General features: G+C 34.9%; 2 protein-coding genes across 4 annotated transcripts in view; both read left to right on the top strand.

Annotated features, from left to right (window-relative positions):
- znf1113 (zinc finger protein 1113) overlaps nt 1-10180 on the top strand; it is a 57993-nt gene extending 47813 nt beyond the window's left edge. Inside the window, exon 3 of one of the 2 annotated variants that reach the window (XM_073945488.1) lies at nt 7706-10180. In XM_073945488.1, coding sequence (XP_073801589.1) covers nt 7706-8586 — 881 coding nt within the window. In that variant the 3' untranslated portion in view covers nt 8587-10180. The remainder of the gene's footprint in view (nt 1-7705) is intronic. The other variant, NM_001328022.1, reaches the window with a different exon arrangement.
- LOC137491106 (uncharacterized) overlaps nt 1-16480 on the top strand; it is a 1257671-nt gene that overhangs the window by 883738 nt on the left and 357453 nt on the right. The window lies entirely within an intron of this gene.

Here is a 16480-nt window from a genome sequence, read left to right as displayed (position 1 = left end):
TTTCCTTCTAATGCCAACTGATCTGAATCACAAAAGGATGGTAATTCTAAATAATTTTTTAAAAAGCTCTCAATATGTTCAATTTCGTTTACCTTAGAGCTGCAAAGAGTTTATAGAAGTTTTTAAATTGATCGTTCATTTCCTGTTGATCAGTAATAATACTGCCATCATCCTTACTAACTGCTGCTATAAAACCAGCTGCTGAGGATTTTTTCAGTTGGTAACACAACAACCTGCCAGCTCGTTCACCATGTTTATATTGAATCTAGCGTGATCTTATGTGGAGATCCTCTGCATTTTCGTCTGTCAAGAAGTCATATTCCGCTTGCAGAAGAAGTATTTTCTTAAGGAGCTCTTCGGAAGGTGATGTTGAGTGTAGCTGATCAATTGTATTAATTTTATTCATAATCTCTGTAAGCCATTTTGACATTCTTTTATTTGCACAAGCTTGATATGACATAATCTATCCTCTTATATATGCTTTCAGAGTATCCCATAGGATACTATAACTCACCTCTGGGGACTTGTTGGTCTCAAGAAAGAAACTGATTTGAACATCAATGAATTTTACAAAATCGTCGTCTGCCTAGAGTTTTGAGGTAAACGGCCATGTACCTTGGGGGATTACATTGCCTGGAAAACAGCTTTAGTGAAACTGGACAATGGTCAGAAATAACAATACTACCATATTCTACTTCTGACATAGGGGGAAGTAACTGCTTGTCCAGGAGAAAATGGTCAATCCTGGAATAGGTTTAATGCACAGGTGAGCAGAAGGAAAATTGCTTGGAAGATGGATCTTTAAATCTCCAGGGGTTACTTACATCATATGTCTGAAGGAAGAAGTTGATGCATTGTGCTGGCTGACTTAATGTATTACTCGAAGCGGTACAGCAAACTAGTGTGAGCATACACATCGACCAGGACCACAGACATGTTAAAAAGTTAATCTTGGGTTATTATGTGTCTGCCATTTTTATCCAACACATTTGACTCCATAACAAACTGTACATTCTTATGTTTGAGTACAGCAACGCCCCTACTTCTGCTATTGAAGTTAGAATGATAAATTTGTGTATAGGCTCCTTTATTAAATTTAGAATAGTCTTTTTTTCAACAGATGTGTCTCCTGTAAATATACAGTATAAGAGTTTAACTTAAGATTTGCGAACACCTTGATTCGTTTCACTTGGTGATTTAGCCCCCGCACATTTCAGCTGGTAAAGTTTGTCTTTACTCCACCCATTTTATGGAGGGCTGTCGAAAACATTTTTCAGAAGCATCCGAAAGGTATCTGTGGGTTTTGTATGTAGGGGGTGTGTGGGAGAGAGAGAGAGAGAGAGAAAAGGGGTGATCGCACATACACTTATAAACACGAAACAACACAATATTGAAACCTTGTGTGTTTACTTGCACACGCTTCCAGCTACTCCCACTCTTAACTAGCTGACCATGTGGGACCTCACGTGTAAAACAAAACCATTTGAACAGCTTTTGATGTTTTACTATAAAGCTACCCCATTTCTGACAAAATATACTTGAGAACTAGAAATAACAACAAACGTGCTATAATGGTCATTTAAAAGTTTAACAAAGTAAACAAAATTTTAAGTTTCACATGAGGACCTCAACAGTTTGCGTTATCGACTGCGGGATGAAGGCTTTTGGCAGCTGACTCCATGCCAGGGAGATAGATCGTTAAGTTGACTGAAAGTAAACTGCACTGAAGTCTTTGGTGACGTACTCGTTCACAGACATCATGAGCACTTCAGTAACAAAACTCTTGCTTCAATACGTACTTTTGCTTTTTTTTTTCTCACAGCCAATTGTTAAGTTTACACTGCTCGTCTCGACCTGATTTCTCTCCTCGTTTCCCTGCACTGCAACAGTTCAGTCAACTTCTCTTTCTTCCACATACCATATGATGCTGCCCTCTTCAACTCTCCTCTTCTTCCTTTATGCTTTCACCTATTTTCTTTTTGCCATCCCATGGGAGGAAGACCAATTAAACAATGTTTACTGTTGTCACAGAAAACCAACAATTATAAATGTATGATAATATGCTGTCATGACTTTGCAATAATTTTTTTTTTTTGTTGTAATAGAGGCCAATGAAGACAAAATGGCCATGAATATAATGAAAAGGGAGTAAATTTGCCCAGAGTGTATTGACTTTTTTAATTTCAAAGCATTTTTCCAGAATATGTCAGAAAAAGATGTCCCCAAATATCAGTCCGTTTCCTAAAACACAGATAAAGTTTTGGCCAAATTAAGCCTCAAAATCAACCCAGAATGGATGAAAATGACCCAACAGCGCACAAGGGGAAAGGTGCAGAGATGTATAAAGTACTAGAGACCCAGACTTAAGTAAAAGTACAAGTACTCTATCAAAAAGTGACTTGAGTAGAAGTGCTCTTTAAGCACCATACTTAAGTGGAAGTAATAAAGTATTTAACATTTTTTTCACTTAAGTATTGCAAGTAGTTTTTCAAAATTTACTACTCAAGTACTGAAAGTAAAAGTACAAGTATTGTGTTATGTAGTTATTAAAGAAAGCAGTCAAAAGACATATTGTTTTGTTAATTTTAAATCTTTTTTTCCTTGAACCACAGATTATATCAGCTTTAACACACACCTTTCAAAGTTGTCACAAAAACACTTCATAATTCACTCAAAAGGCTATTGAAACCTATTTTCGGAAATGGGTTTCGCAAATTACTGGTTATAAACACTGTAAATGGAAGATCTAAACATTTTTCCAGAAGACGCTGGTCGCTATGGCGACCTCAGTGCAGCTGCCAAGAAAAGGTCTATAATTGTAACGAGTGGGGGTGTGAATTTACACTGGTCTCACGGTTTGGTTCGGTTACGATTATTATGCCAATGATTCAGTTCAATTCGATAGCCAAGTATTGACGATGCTTTCCATACATAGATTTTTTGTTCACAACACAATAATTTTTTTTTTTTTTAATTAAAATCTAAAAAATATATTAATATTTATATATTATCCCTTTAACTTCCTGCTCGACCAAATGGTTGACCATATTTTGACTGACCATATCTTATTGAGAGGAGTACCTAACTTACCTAAACCTGATTGAGCCATCTCTATCATTTGGTTGAGGTAGGTTATGCCAAAAAAATCCACTAGTTGTCACTAACTCAATCAAAAGCACTCGTCACAACATTGTTTCTACAATGAAATCAAAAACAAGGAAATCTGTCCTGACATCATGTGAACTGTTTTTGGTAAAAATTTGCAAGGTAAGCATATATTTTGACTTATTACCTGCTTAGAGCCCTAACTTTACAAAGTTATGGTACTTGGTGTCATAAAAAATATTTAGTGTAGGAATTTTTGAAAAACATGCTCTACTAAATGGTTAATTTGTCACTTTATGGTAGAAAAGCAAAACTAAAGATTTCATATCATGCATTTCTGCAGTCTGAATGGACTGTTTGCTGAGAAACATCAGCTTTTGATAATTCACAGAATAAATATGACACAGCTTGTTATTTATTCATGAATATACTAAGATCATTTCTTAAGTATATCTATTTTTCAACACTTTTAGGATAGTTTTGGAGTAAATATAATGAATTTTTAGAACTTATTTGTGGAAATCACAACTTTTAAAGATAATTACCTCTTAAATGGCAAATACTTGTATACCAGCATTAGCACAATCGTAAGAAATTTAAATTTGATTGTTTGTGTATTTTTTGTAGATATTTGATGGATGTCAATAGTTTCTACAGTACAAGAACTCATTGTCAGGCCCTTTTACCAGAAAATTCTTTCACTGATGAGATAATTCAGCATGTTCACTCACATACTTACACTCTCTCTCAGACACACATGCACATACATACACACACACACACACACACACACACACACTGCCCTGCACACACCTAATGTAATGTACTATGTACACATTCTCCCTACACTCTCACACATTCTTACACTCTAACACGCGCGCACACACACACACACACACACACACACACACAGTTCTCTCTGTCTCTCACTCACACACAGAAGTTTGTTTTCGTGAAAATTGGGTACATTACATAGGTTTCCATTCATTTTATACTGTCCAAACCGTATATTGTATTGCCCTCACCCCACCCTAGCCCTAAACCCAACCATCACAAGAGACAGTGTGCAGCTTTACTCTGATTAAACTCATCCTGTGGAATTTATAAGCTTTTTGAGAAAGGAGGACGTCACCAATGTTCTCATATTTCACCTCCTTTTTGTAATAACCGTGTCATACCTATGTCATTAAACAGATTTGTGTCCTAATATGTCACAAAATCACGCACACACATTTTTGTGAATTGTGGGGATATTACATAGGTTACAATTGTTTTTATACTATATAAACTGTACTTTCGATTGCTCTAACACCAAATCTCTAAACCCAACCCTTACAGGAAATTATGTAGTTTTACTTTCTGAAAATAAAAAATATTTATTATGATTGCATGTCAAAAATAATGTCCACAAAATTTACCATCTCCTCGTAATATCCGTGTAATACCGATGCTTTTATATACATGGACACACGTACACACAAACATGTATAAATAAACTATTTTCCACACTCATACACTCTCTTTTACACACATGCACACACGCACACACAGGTACAATCACACTGTTTCTCACACTCTCTCTTACACACATTATTCACTCTCACACACACACACACATAGACAAACTCACACTTTGGGAGTTTTGAAGTTTGATTGGTTAATACCACAATAAACAGTTCCATCTTCTGGAAGCTCTCGTGAAACTAAACTAAACAAGCAAACTAAATCCTGTTGCACTAATTCACTTGATTTTGATTTTATTGTAAAACAAAACTGGATAACATGTATATTACTGTGTTAAATTAAAATCTGAAAGATTTTATGGCTTGTGGCTATTATTTAGTATTCAATAATGTTTTATTTTGATTATGTTTTATGTTTTCTTACACTTCATATTTTCAGGTTTTTATAGTATATTTATTAATTCTGGTACTTTTACCATAAACCTACAAATTTAATCATTTGGTAGAGGCTGATATTTAAAAAAAATTATAGGATGTGTTGAAAAAAAAATGCATTGATTGTGTTAACTAGCGACATTAGGAGTTAAGAAATCCAAACAAAAAAAATTATATTGCTTTTTTTCTTGGTGTGACAGTTAAAGGGTTATTTGTAGGGATGTAACGGTATTGTAAATACCGTCATACCGCAATATTAATTTTTTTCGATATTACCGAAGTCGCATGACTCGGTAAAACTATAGGTCTCCTGAGAAAATTTGCTCAGGCGAATGAAGCGAACGGGACGTAGCTGAAACTTCATTTCCCATCAGCCCCGGCGTGGCCATAATCCTTTGCGGTCTGTTGTCGCTACAGATCCAGTAATGCGGAAATGGAGTGTGCTGCTAGTAGCGGAGATGAAAAAAAGATGGAAATGATCGAACCTAAAGCGGGTGTTGTCGCCGCGCGCGTGCTGAATAGCGGTGCTGTCGCGCGCGTTCTGATCAGCGGTGCTGTCGCGCGCGTTCTGATCAGCTGTGTTATGGCGCGCGTATTGTAAAGCGCCGAGGGGGGGTTGAGCGCGCATATTCAAGAGAGGTGTTGTCGCGCGCCTACTGAAGGGCTGGATTGGACGGAGGGTGTGTCGCGTCGCGGGGGCACTTTTGATCGTTTTGGAAGGGCATTTTCTATCCAAGACTAAAAAGGGCATGCGCACTGCACAGGTTGAGCCCTATGTGTGCACGTGCCTGCAAGTTGGGGAATACGACTAATAAAAGTCATGGGGACTGCAGAAACACAGCACACTGTTCAGATTGATTCAGACATTGACTTGTACCGCAAAGAGACCTCTATCTCACTCATGATTTGTCTTCTCAAGTGGGGGAAAGACAATGCACAATGTTACCCCACTTCTGTCAACCTGGGCCAAGTCATATCTCTCTTGTTCCAGAAACCTCAGTACCAAATGAGAGGGTTTTTTTTTCTGTTGCAGGGGACATTGTAAATGCCCAGAGATACCAGCTTTTACCAGATTATAATTATATGATAATTTTCCTTTAAACCCATCTCTATCTAAGTGAGTGAGTGATTAAATGTTGAATGTGATGAGTTTTCAACAATACTAAATTGAAACTTTATTTTTTTACATGGTTTAATATTTTTTTGTTATTAAAATTGAAGTTAGTGTTTCAAAGCTTACAGATAGATGGCTAATTTGTATGTCATTGACACTTTTGGCACTTTTTTTTGGAGTATTTTCAAAAGTTTTTTTTTTCCTGTAAATGATTCAATAAATACCGTACCGTGACATTCATACCGAGGTATTACCGAACCGTGAAATTCTGATACCGTTACATCCCTAGTTATTTGTAATACAATTTTGTCCTTTAATACAGCAGTAAGATATATAAACTTTACCCTTAATTTGACCTGCTCAAAGAATACACTCATTCTGAATGTTTCAAACAAAACTCCAGTACATGAGCATTTATACTAAATGAACTAATGTAAATATTCTCCCGCTTGCTTTTTGAGAGCAGACAGGCAAGGTCTTACACCACTTTGATTAGTTATTGTCTTCACCTGCTCAACAGAAAGGGTGGGATCTGCTTTAGAAATGAAAGCGATGTTCACCGAAGGTGGGAAGAACAGCCGAGGTTACAGTTTATGCACATAATATGCGGTTATCACAGGTAACCCAAAATAGACACAGTGGAGAAAACTTGCACATCAGGCACGCTCGTGTCTGGATCCACAAGAATCGCTTTAACAGCCAAGAGGAGATGAACAGTTACCTCACAAACAGGCCAGCGCAGCGGGTCAAATGTCCAAAGTGAGAGAGAGGCAGAGATGAAGTTTTACAGCATTTCTCCCTATAGAGAAATAGTGGCTCGTGTGCTGTGCCGCCTTCACTCGCCCTCACCTCCATCCTAGTATTGCGTCATTGTGCATATGAGATAAAGTACGTCAGTACGTAACAACCGGTTATGATTTATTACTGAACTGATATGGATAATTTTGACACCCCTAGTAATGAGTAACGATGCAGCACATAAAAAAATCTATCGTAGTAAAAGTATCAGCGAAAATATGTACTTAAGTAAAAGTGGATACAGGAGAAAAAAAAACAATACTCCAGTAGAGTACAGATACAGCCTTTTAGTACTTAAGTACAGTATTGAAATAGTTCTACTTCGTTACTATACATTTCTGGAAAGGTGCACGTTCCAGCGTTTATGCAGATGCTGTACAGGTATGTCTCATGTCTGAGAGGGAAATATTCAGCTGTTTGTTCATTATGAATATATTTATGAATAAAAATAGGCCATTTACGACTTTTAAATATGTGTCTTATCAATATGACCAAAATGACTTTTGAGAAACTGAAAACTGGACTGACACGGTTTCAATTTACTAGAACTTCTATAAAGCGGCTTTAACAAAATTTACATTGTAAAAGCACTAGATAAATAAAGATGATTTGAATCTGCTTAAATGTGTACACGTTAACAGACCAAACAAAATATGATCTGATTCATTTGACATTTAATGTGCATCAAAATTACAGCATGTGTAGCCAATGTTTCCAGTGTCTTTTCACTTTTCAGCTTTTGATGAAAGTTTTTAAGACTTAATGAAAACTAATGTTTTATTTATTTCAGACTTAATTGAAGAGTACGAGGGGAGTAAACAGGAGGAACATCATGTCAAAATTGAGGAAAAAACTCATTTACAGACTGATGGTGTTTTGAAAAGGAGAGACAAGAATCGTTTCACCTGCACTCAATGTGGAAGGAGTTTTGGAAGAAAAGGCGATCTTAGGATTCACATGAGGATCCACACTGGAGAGAAAATATCCACATGCACTCAGTGTGGAAAGAGTTTTGGAAGAAAAGACCATCTTAAGATTCACATGATGATCCACACTGGAGAGAAACCATTCACATGCACTCAGTGTGGGAAGAGTTTCAGCTACTCATCACACCTTAATGAACACATGAGGATCCACACCGGAGAGAAACCATTCACATGCACTCAGTGTGGGAAGAGTTTCAGCCATTTATCATCCCTTAATCAACACATAAGGATCCACACTGGAGAAAAACCATTCACATGCACTCAGTGTGGGAAGAGTTTCAGACACTCATTAATTCTTAAACAACACATAAGGATCCACACCGGAGAGAAACCATTCACATGCACTCAGTGTGGGAAGAGTTTCAGACAATCATCATCCCTTAATTACCACAAAAAGATCCACACTGGAGAGAAACCATTCACATGCACTCAGTGTGGGAAGAGTTTCAGCCAATCATCATCCTTTAATCAACACATGAGGATCCACACTGGAGAGAAACCATTCACATGCACTCAGTGTGGGAAAAGTTTCAGCCAATCATCATCTTTTAATTACCACATGAGGATCCACACTGGAGAGAAACCATTCAAATGCACTCAGTGTGGGAAGAGTTTCAGAATATCAACATCCCTCAATTTACACATGATGAGCCACACTCGAGAGAAACCATTCACTTGCACTTAAGCCACGATCACACTGGACTTTTCTTCCCATAGACTTCCATTCATACGCACGTGAATGCATCGGACAGGAAACGCAAATTTGTGCGTTTCCTGCAAAGTTTTGCAGTTTACTACATTGCAAAGTTCAAGCTTGGTAAACTCTGACCTGCAAAATCGCATCACTTGATTGTGTGAGACCAATGGAAGATCAAAATATGAACTCTCTTGGCAGAAATGTAAAATATGGACCAATCGCTCACTTTTTTTAATGTCTAATCATCTTGGTTAATCCCGCCCCTTTTGCAGCGCCATACAACAGAATTTTGCATGCTCAAACTCTTGTGTGACCGCAGCTTCGGTGTGAGAAGAGTTTCAGTTACTCATCAGAAGATACTAGAAAAATACTAGAAAAAGTTGTTTCTACTCAATTATGTTCCTTTTCTGCAGACGAACAATATTTTTGATGTGTTTCAGTCAGGTTTCAGGGCTCATCACAGTACAGAAACCGCATTAGTGAAAATAACCAATGATTTACTCTTAGCTGCTGACCAAGGGTGCATCTTGCTATTAGTTTTACTCGATATTAGTGCGGTATTTGACACCATTGACCACAATATCCTCATAAATCGCTTAAAGTCTACAGGTGTCCAGGGACAGGCTCTACAATGGTTTAAGTCATACTTAACTGACCGTTACCAGTTTGTGAATATTAATGGACAGCCCTCACAAGTCAGCCCAGTAAAGTATGGGGTGCCTCAAGGATCGGTTTTAGGCCCTTTACTGTTTACAATTTACATGTTACCTCTGGGAGACATTATTAGAAGACATGGGATCAGCTTTCACTGCTATGCAGATGATACTCAATTATATATTTCAACTAAACCTGACGAGACATCTGAACTGTCTAAACTAACTGAGTGTATCAAAGACATTAAAGACTGGATGACAAACATTTTTTTCTCTTAAACTCAGACAAAACAGAATTATTACTTATTGGGCCTAAATCTTGTACACAGCAGATCTCACTACTCAATCTATAATTAGAGGGATACAAAGTTAGCGTTAGCTCTACTATAAATGATCTGGTTGTCATATTAGACAGCAATTTAACTTTTGAAAACTTTATATCCCATGTCACAAAAACTGCCTTCTTTCATCTGAGAAATATCGCTAAATTACAAAGCATGCTATCTATCTCTAATGCAGAAAAGCTAGTCCATGCTTTTATGACTTCGAGGCTGGATTATGAAGTGGATTTTATACTCTTTAAAGTGTGATGTTAATGTATATATTCAAATTGAATGTGTATAATCTGCTTGTAGACATACATACCATTAGAAGAATACCATTAGAAGGGTTAACCTAGGTGGAAATTGGGGTCAGGGGTTAAATTAGGTGGAATTTGTGGTCAGGGGTTAACCTAGGTGAAATTTGGGGTCAGGGGTTAAACTAGGTGGGATCTTGTGTGAACAATGTGAAAAACAGTTGCAAAAGAGTATTTAAGCAGGCCAGAACATCAGTGAGACAGAATTTTTTTAGACAGAGATGCTACTGGGGGTCTCCTGAAAATTCTCCTTTGTTGTCGACAATAAAGTATACCCTTCTGATATTCATAACCTTCAGACTGAGTTTGATTCATTAAGAGAAAAACCTAAGAAATCACTATAATTGGCGTCCCTGGGTGGGCTGGAAAGGAGCAGGACTGGTGTTACTGTGCATGCTGGACTGGAGAAAAAACACCAATATGTGGCCACAATAAAAAAACGGTAAGCGATTTTATGCTTATTAGTTTGTGTTTTTTCTGCCAGGACCTGCTTGTAACGGTAAATACACTTGAACTGTTTCTCCAGCTTTAAATAATTAAAAGTAAATGTAGAAATCCTGTGGTTACCGCTCTAAGGTTAGAGGCTGCTTGGACAGGTCACTCAAGAGGAGTGTAGAGTATTTATTTAATTGTAGTGTTTGTGTATTTGCTGCTTCGGGTTAGGCAAAATAGTCCACATTGGTGTGCAGAGAAGACTCCCTTCCTCCTCCTTGACTGGAATGAGGATGGGTGATGCAGCTCAGGTTACACTAAGTGGAGGAGAGGAGTGAATGAGAAGAGGAAAAATAATAAGAGTAAAAGTGTGAATGCGTTTAAACGTTTTTTAATAAGGAGTAGGTTAAAATAATGATTATAGTATATTATAATATAAAAGGAGGGTTACATATGTGAGGTGTGATTTAAAGAACAATAGGAATAGTGATTTATTCAGTTTAAAAGAATAGATTATGATATAAAGGAGGAGTCTTCTAAATCAAAACTAATGGAACATGTTGCATTTGAAAGACACAGAGTGAAAAGGCAGAAGAATATACTAGTTAAACATTTTTCTGAAATTATATTTGTGTTTTAAGTTTAAATATGTTAAAAAAGAACAATAAGCTGAATAGAATTAAATTCTTTACATAGCAACAGGTGAAAGACAGTCTGCCCCAGGATGGGGGTAAGAGATAGATTTATGGTGTCCATGTGTGAACAATAAATAGATTATTTCTATTTACAGCACAAGGAAAACAGAGAAGAGGAGAGTAAAAGAGAGAATATCAAACTATTAGATAAAATAATGACATAGACTTTAGCATAATTGTGGATAGAATATAAGTTATTGATGAATAGATATATTATAAAGTGGTATAGTAAGATAAATGAAATGAGGAAATACTAATAATAGAGTTATATTATATAGAAAAGAGTTTGAAACTCTACTAATGGAAAAGAATAAATGAAGCCATAGTGATGAATATATATAGAGATAAAGGAAGTATGGAGTAAAAGAATATATTAATAAACAAATAGATTTACTAAATAAGTATGAATGAATAACATATAAGTTAGTTCTTGAATTAAGAATAAAATAGAAAAAGAAAACTTGAAAAATGAATATTGATTAATTGAAAATTTAATTATAAAATGTGAAACAAAATAAGCTTTAAAATGTATAAGAAAACATAAGAGCTAAAAACTTAAATTACAGAAAGGAAAAAGAATAAAATAGAAATAGAAAAATAAATCCACTGTTTCATAGATCAAATTAAAAGTTTAAAATATGCTTACAATATAGGCACATTGAACAGATAAGATAAAAAGTAAAAAGCAGTAACAATTTGAAGAAATAATTGACTTTAGAGAATTTGTTTGTATTTAAGGGCAATACAAATGCTTGTTTCATCTTTCTCAAAGTCAGCTACATAAGATCTAAGCCATCATCTATTTGTAGTAAAGTAAAGTGATTTAGATGAAAATCACACTGGGTAAATGTTAAAACATGATAGAGTGAGTTAAAATATATATATATATATATATATATATATATATATATATATATATATATATATATATATATATATATATATATATTGCCCATATATATATATATATATATATATATATATATATATATATATATATATATATATATATATATATATATATATTTAAGAGTGTAGGCAGTAAGAAGATAACTGATAATTAAACATTGCATTTCAAAAATGAAAAATGATTTTAGTAAATAAATATGTGAATTTAATTAATAATATTAACTTTGAGCTATAGCAGTAATGATTTTGAACAGTTATACCAGATATTGGGCCACCATGTAGTATTGTTGAGTTAAATCAGGTATGGAAAAACAGATATGGAAATAAAAAATACAATACTAAAATACGTGGCAGAGAAAATAAAAGATAAGATAATGTCAAATGGCAAACAGACGAAACATTTGATGTAAGCAGTGAGAAAATAAAAACTGAGTATGGAAAATGTTAGGGAAATTAAAATACGATGTAAAAATGACCGGTTAGTAGAGAAACACTAGCAAAGATGAGGAGAAATGTAAAGTAAAGCATAATCCGAAGCTAAAGAAATTAATTAGAAATAGAATAGAAATAAAAAATTAAACATATTTACATATGATAAAATGATTGTGAATTAGAGAAAAATAAACTGTTAAAACCGTAGAGAGGAGAAAATAGATGAGAGGAGTCTTCATTTGATGGTAAAAACATGGGAAAGAAGAAAAGACTTTTATAGGTTATGAGCTAAATTCCATATATTACTTAAGAGGACATAGGGATGGACTTTGGGGGACTGTGGTCTCTTATCTACCAGACATCTCTGAGTGCACTGTCAAATGGAAAAGGTGTTTGAAAAACACAATGGACAAACTGTTGGCTGTGGACATTTGTGAAAGCAGTGAGGCAGGAACTGCATGCCCAGGAATTACTGAGGACTGGAAAGGCTACTTATGTTCAGAGACACTAAAAAGAGGCAAACAAGCTAATGATTAACTGATCAAAGAGAAAAAGCACTCCACCAGAACTTTACAACAGCTCAATGAAAGAAAAGAAGCCAGCACAAAGAGAAGGGGGAAACACTGTGCCCTGATATGGACACCACAGAAAAGACTGCACTAATCTATGAACCAGTTGTCTTCTCGGGGTGTCAGGAGGGAGAGTATGGTAGTCCATCTCAAAGCAGTCGACCTATAGTCCAAATTGACTACAATGTGACCACTCAGAGGGCAAAATAAGAGCAAAAGTGTAGCTACCCATTCTTGTATCAAATCAGACTCCTGTCAATTTGATAAAAAGAAAAGTATCATGTAAACTGTGAAAAGTCTTAGATGATAATGTACAATGAAACTTTAAATGTGTAATGTTGAAATGATAAATTATGAAGAATGTTAAATTATTTTGGTTCATTTTCATAGGTTAACTCATAGAGATTATTGAACATAAGAGGATAAATTATAATGCATGGTGGTGATAAAAAAGATAATAAAAAACAGTTTTTGATAACTGAAAAAAATAATAATTTGGGTTAGAAGTTGATGGAGTTAAGTATTTAAGTTAAAATTAGGGAAAACTTATTTTGAGTAAACTAAACTAAGATTTGAGAGAAAAGCTATTTCAGAGATTAAGACAGAAAAGTGATTTATACTTGAAGAGAATGAAAAAAAATGAAATGAACTCACAGTACTGAATAGGTCAAAAAGTAACAATTCTAAATGTACTAAAATAATATTTGAAAAAGAAAAGTGTCTAAAAATAAAAAACAGAAAACATTTGTTTTACAAATGTGAAGAAATAATTAAAAGCAAAGAAGAATTAAGGACTAAAGATGAATAATCAGATCAGATAGAGAGGAACCTATAAAGAAATCCAGTGATTTTTCAGTCAACTTGTAGAAAATTACAACAAAAATTTATGTATAACCAGTTTGATGTGAGAGCAGGAAGGAATTAGGAGCTGAAAATGCTGAAAAGCAAAAATGCTTATTAATATAAAATGCAAAATAAGAAATTATTTAGGTAAGTGTCAAATTATAATAATGATTAACAGTTCAGGACATAAAGGTAGACAAAATTAGCCAGCATAGGGAGGATTAATTAAAATTAAACCAGATGCAGTTCTGTTATATGCTGGAATAGGCATTAATGAAACTTTTGAGAACATAGCAATATTAGAAACACTTAGATATGTTATGGCATTTCTAATTAAAGTCAATTTCAATTTGGTTGTGATTGTGTAGGTGACTATTAAAATGGATTCTATTTGAATTTGATTTGAATTAAATTTTTGATTAAGGCATTAGTCAAAACAGAAATAAGTAGATGTTGTAAAGTTTATGATTTAAGAACAGTCAGTGATAGAGAATTTCTTAGCAGAGGTTCCTGTACTTGTATTTGTTAGTTTGGATGCCAAATATGTTAAAGTAATGAATTTCTGTTCAGGTTATTATCAGAGGAGGGTATAGACACTTGGTTACCCCTAAAGTAAATAGGCTGATATACATAAATTAGAATGCATAAAAAGATTTAGAATATTCCGTGATGGATATTATAACATGTAGGACTTAGTTTTCTGCAGGTACATCTAGCTCAAGCTAAGTAAAAGACATAAATAACATTTTTTAGGGATGAAGGGTTTAGTGTTAACAACATTCTTTATCTAATCTATATGCAATAATAACTGTTAAGCTGATAAATAAAAAATTGATTTTACATTAAAGAAAATAAGGTAGCAGGTCTAACCCTAGTATAGAGCCACAACCTCAATTAGATGATTAAACAACATACTAGTATCTATGAACAATATATCTAGCATTAGAGGTGAACGAAAAAGACAAATAAGATTTATGTATTACATACAAAGTACAGATTGTTGAGGCAACAGCATTTCTAGATATTGGCATTTGAGATGTACATGGTTTGAATCAAGGGTGAAGTGGTAAGGAAAATTGAGCAGCAAGGATAATAATCGCCTTTTTGAATGCAGTGATTAGTGAATTGTTGTACACATGTGACATCTGTGCAAAGTAGAATGTGAGTAAAAGATCGGCAATAGGCCTAAGCGGATATTCAAGAACTTGATTGTGGATGTTGTGAAATGATAAAATTAGCTTAGGGCAAGAGATACAAGTTTTTGGGCATGACAGTTGTGGTAGATGAGTGAAGGTAATTCCATCAGCAGAGCAGGGAAGAAGAAACAGTTACAATATTTAAGATAATAGTCTCATAAGTCTCATATTTAGAATACCTTCAGAAATAAGTTTAATGTGTCTGCATTTAAAAATAAATTAGAGTAATTAAAGTCAATTAAAGTGAATAAAGGTAATTAAGTAGATAAATAAGTGGATATATGACTCAGTGAATAGATAAATAAATGAACTGATAAAGTATTGGAAATCAAGAAAATTGAGAAATTACACATAACTGTAAGGAATGATTGAAAGAGCTAAAGATGATTCATCAAGGCCTAGTTTAACAAGATGTGTTAAAATAATATACCTTTTGCATTAACAAGTGATTGCATGAAAACTGACAGAAACAAGCAACTAACACTGCATGAAGTACTAATGGGTCGACCCTTGCAAGTAATCTCGTATTTAACCTTGTGGAACGTTTGAAGAACATTTCTAATGCATTGGAAAGAAGTTTGGTCTTTTATGAGGAAACTAACTGCCATGTGCAAAGCGATATCTGTACAGGAAACCAGAAAGGACCAGAAGCAGGAGATTAATCCGGTGATCAAGTATATCTGAGGTTGTTCTGGAGAAACTAGAGTGAAGTCAGGAGAAATAGACCTTAAGAAAAGGTTACCAAAGGGGATGCCATCAACTGGATACCATCTGGACCACAGCACAAGACAGCCAAAGGAAAAAGCTCCAGTAAGAGAAAGCTAACAGGAAACAGAGGAGGCAGAAAATCTTGAAGCTCAATGAAGTGCAAAGTGTGGCAGGAGGAGTTTATCAGAACAGTTAAATAAGTAACTCTGATAATATACCTGAGTGAGATATACAGAAGGTGCCACAAGGTCAAGCTTTGATAATCATAACTTCCGATTACAGACTCTCAACATAACGTCTCTATCAACACTTTTTAAGGCCAGAACGAAACAAAGAATGCTCGCAAATATGTGCCAGATTTAGAGTCAAAAAGATGAACTAGTGCTAAAAATTTTTGATAGTTTAGAAGAAGAGGATGATGAAGAGGATCCATGCCTTGGGTGTTAAGTGCTAGACAACCTCTACCCCAAAACGGCGGCTCTCTACGATACGCAAAGTATCTGGGCTGAAGATCAACGTACTCTACTGATTATGTTTTGTGGGTGTTAGATTAGAATATTGTGTTGTGACCATAGATTGGGAGATTGTGTATGTTTATTTTTAGTTTTAGTTTTATTCTTTACTGTGTGTTAAATAACCATGACCCCCAGAAGCAAATGTATAACCACCTGTATGCTTAAAACATTACCTCTTATGATAACAACAAAATAGAATCGAGTCTTTTACTGTGTCCTCGTCAATAGTGGGCGCAGAAGTTTGGCTCGATTTTATTCCAAAGTGCAATTACATGATCTGGTCATTTGTAATA

This window comes from Danio rerio, chromosome 4 (assembly GCF_049306965.1).
Source record: "Danio rerio strain Tuebingen ecotype United States chromosome 4, GRCz12tu, whole genome shotgun sequence".
Lineage (NCBI taxonomy): Eukaryota > Metazoa > Chordata > Actinopteri > Cypriniformes > Danionidae > Danio > Danio rerio.
This window is presented reverse-complemented; position numbering and strand designations above follow the sequence as displayed.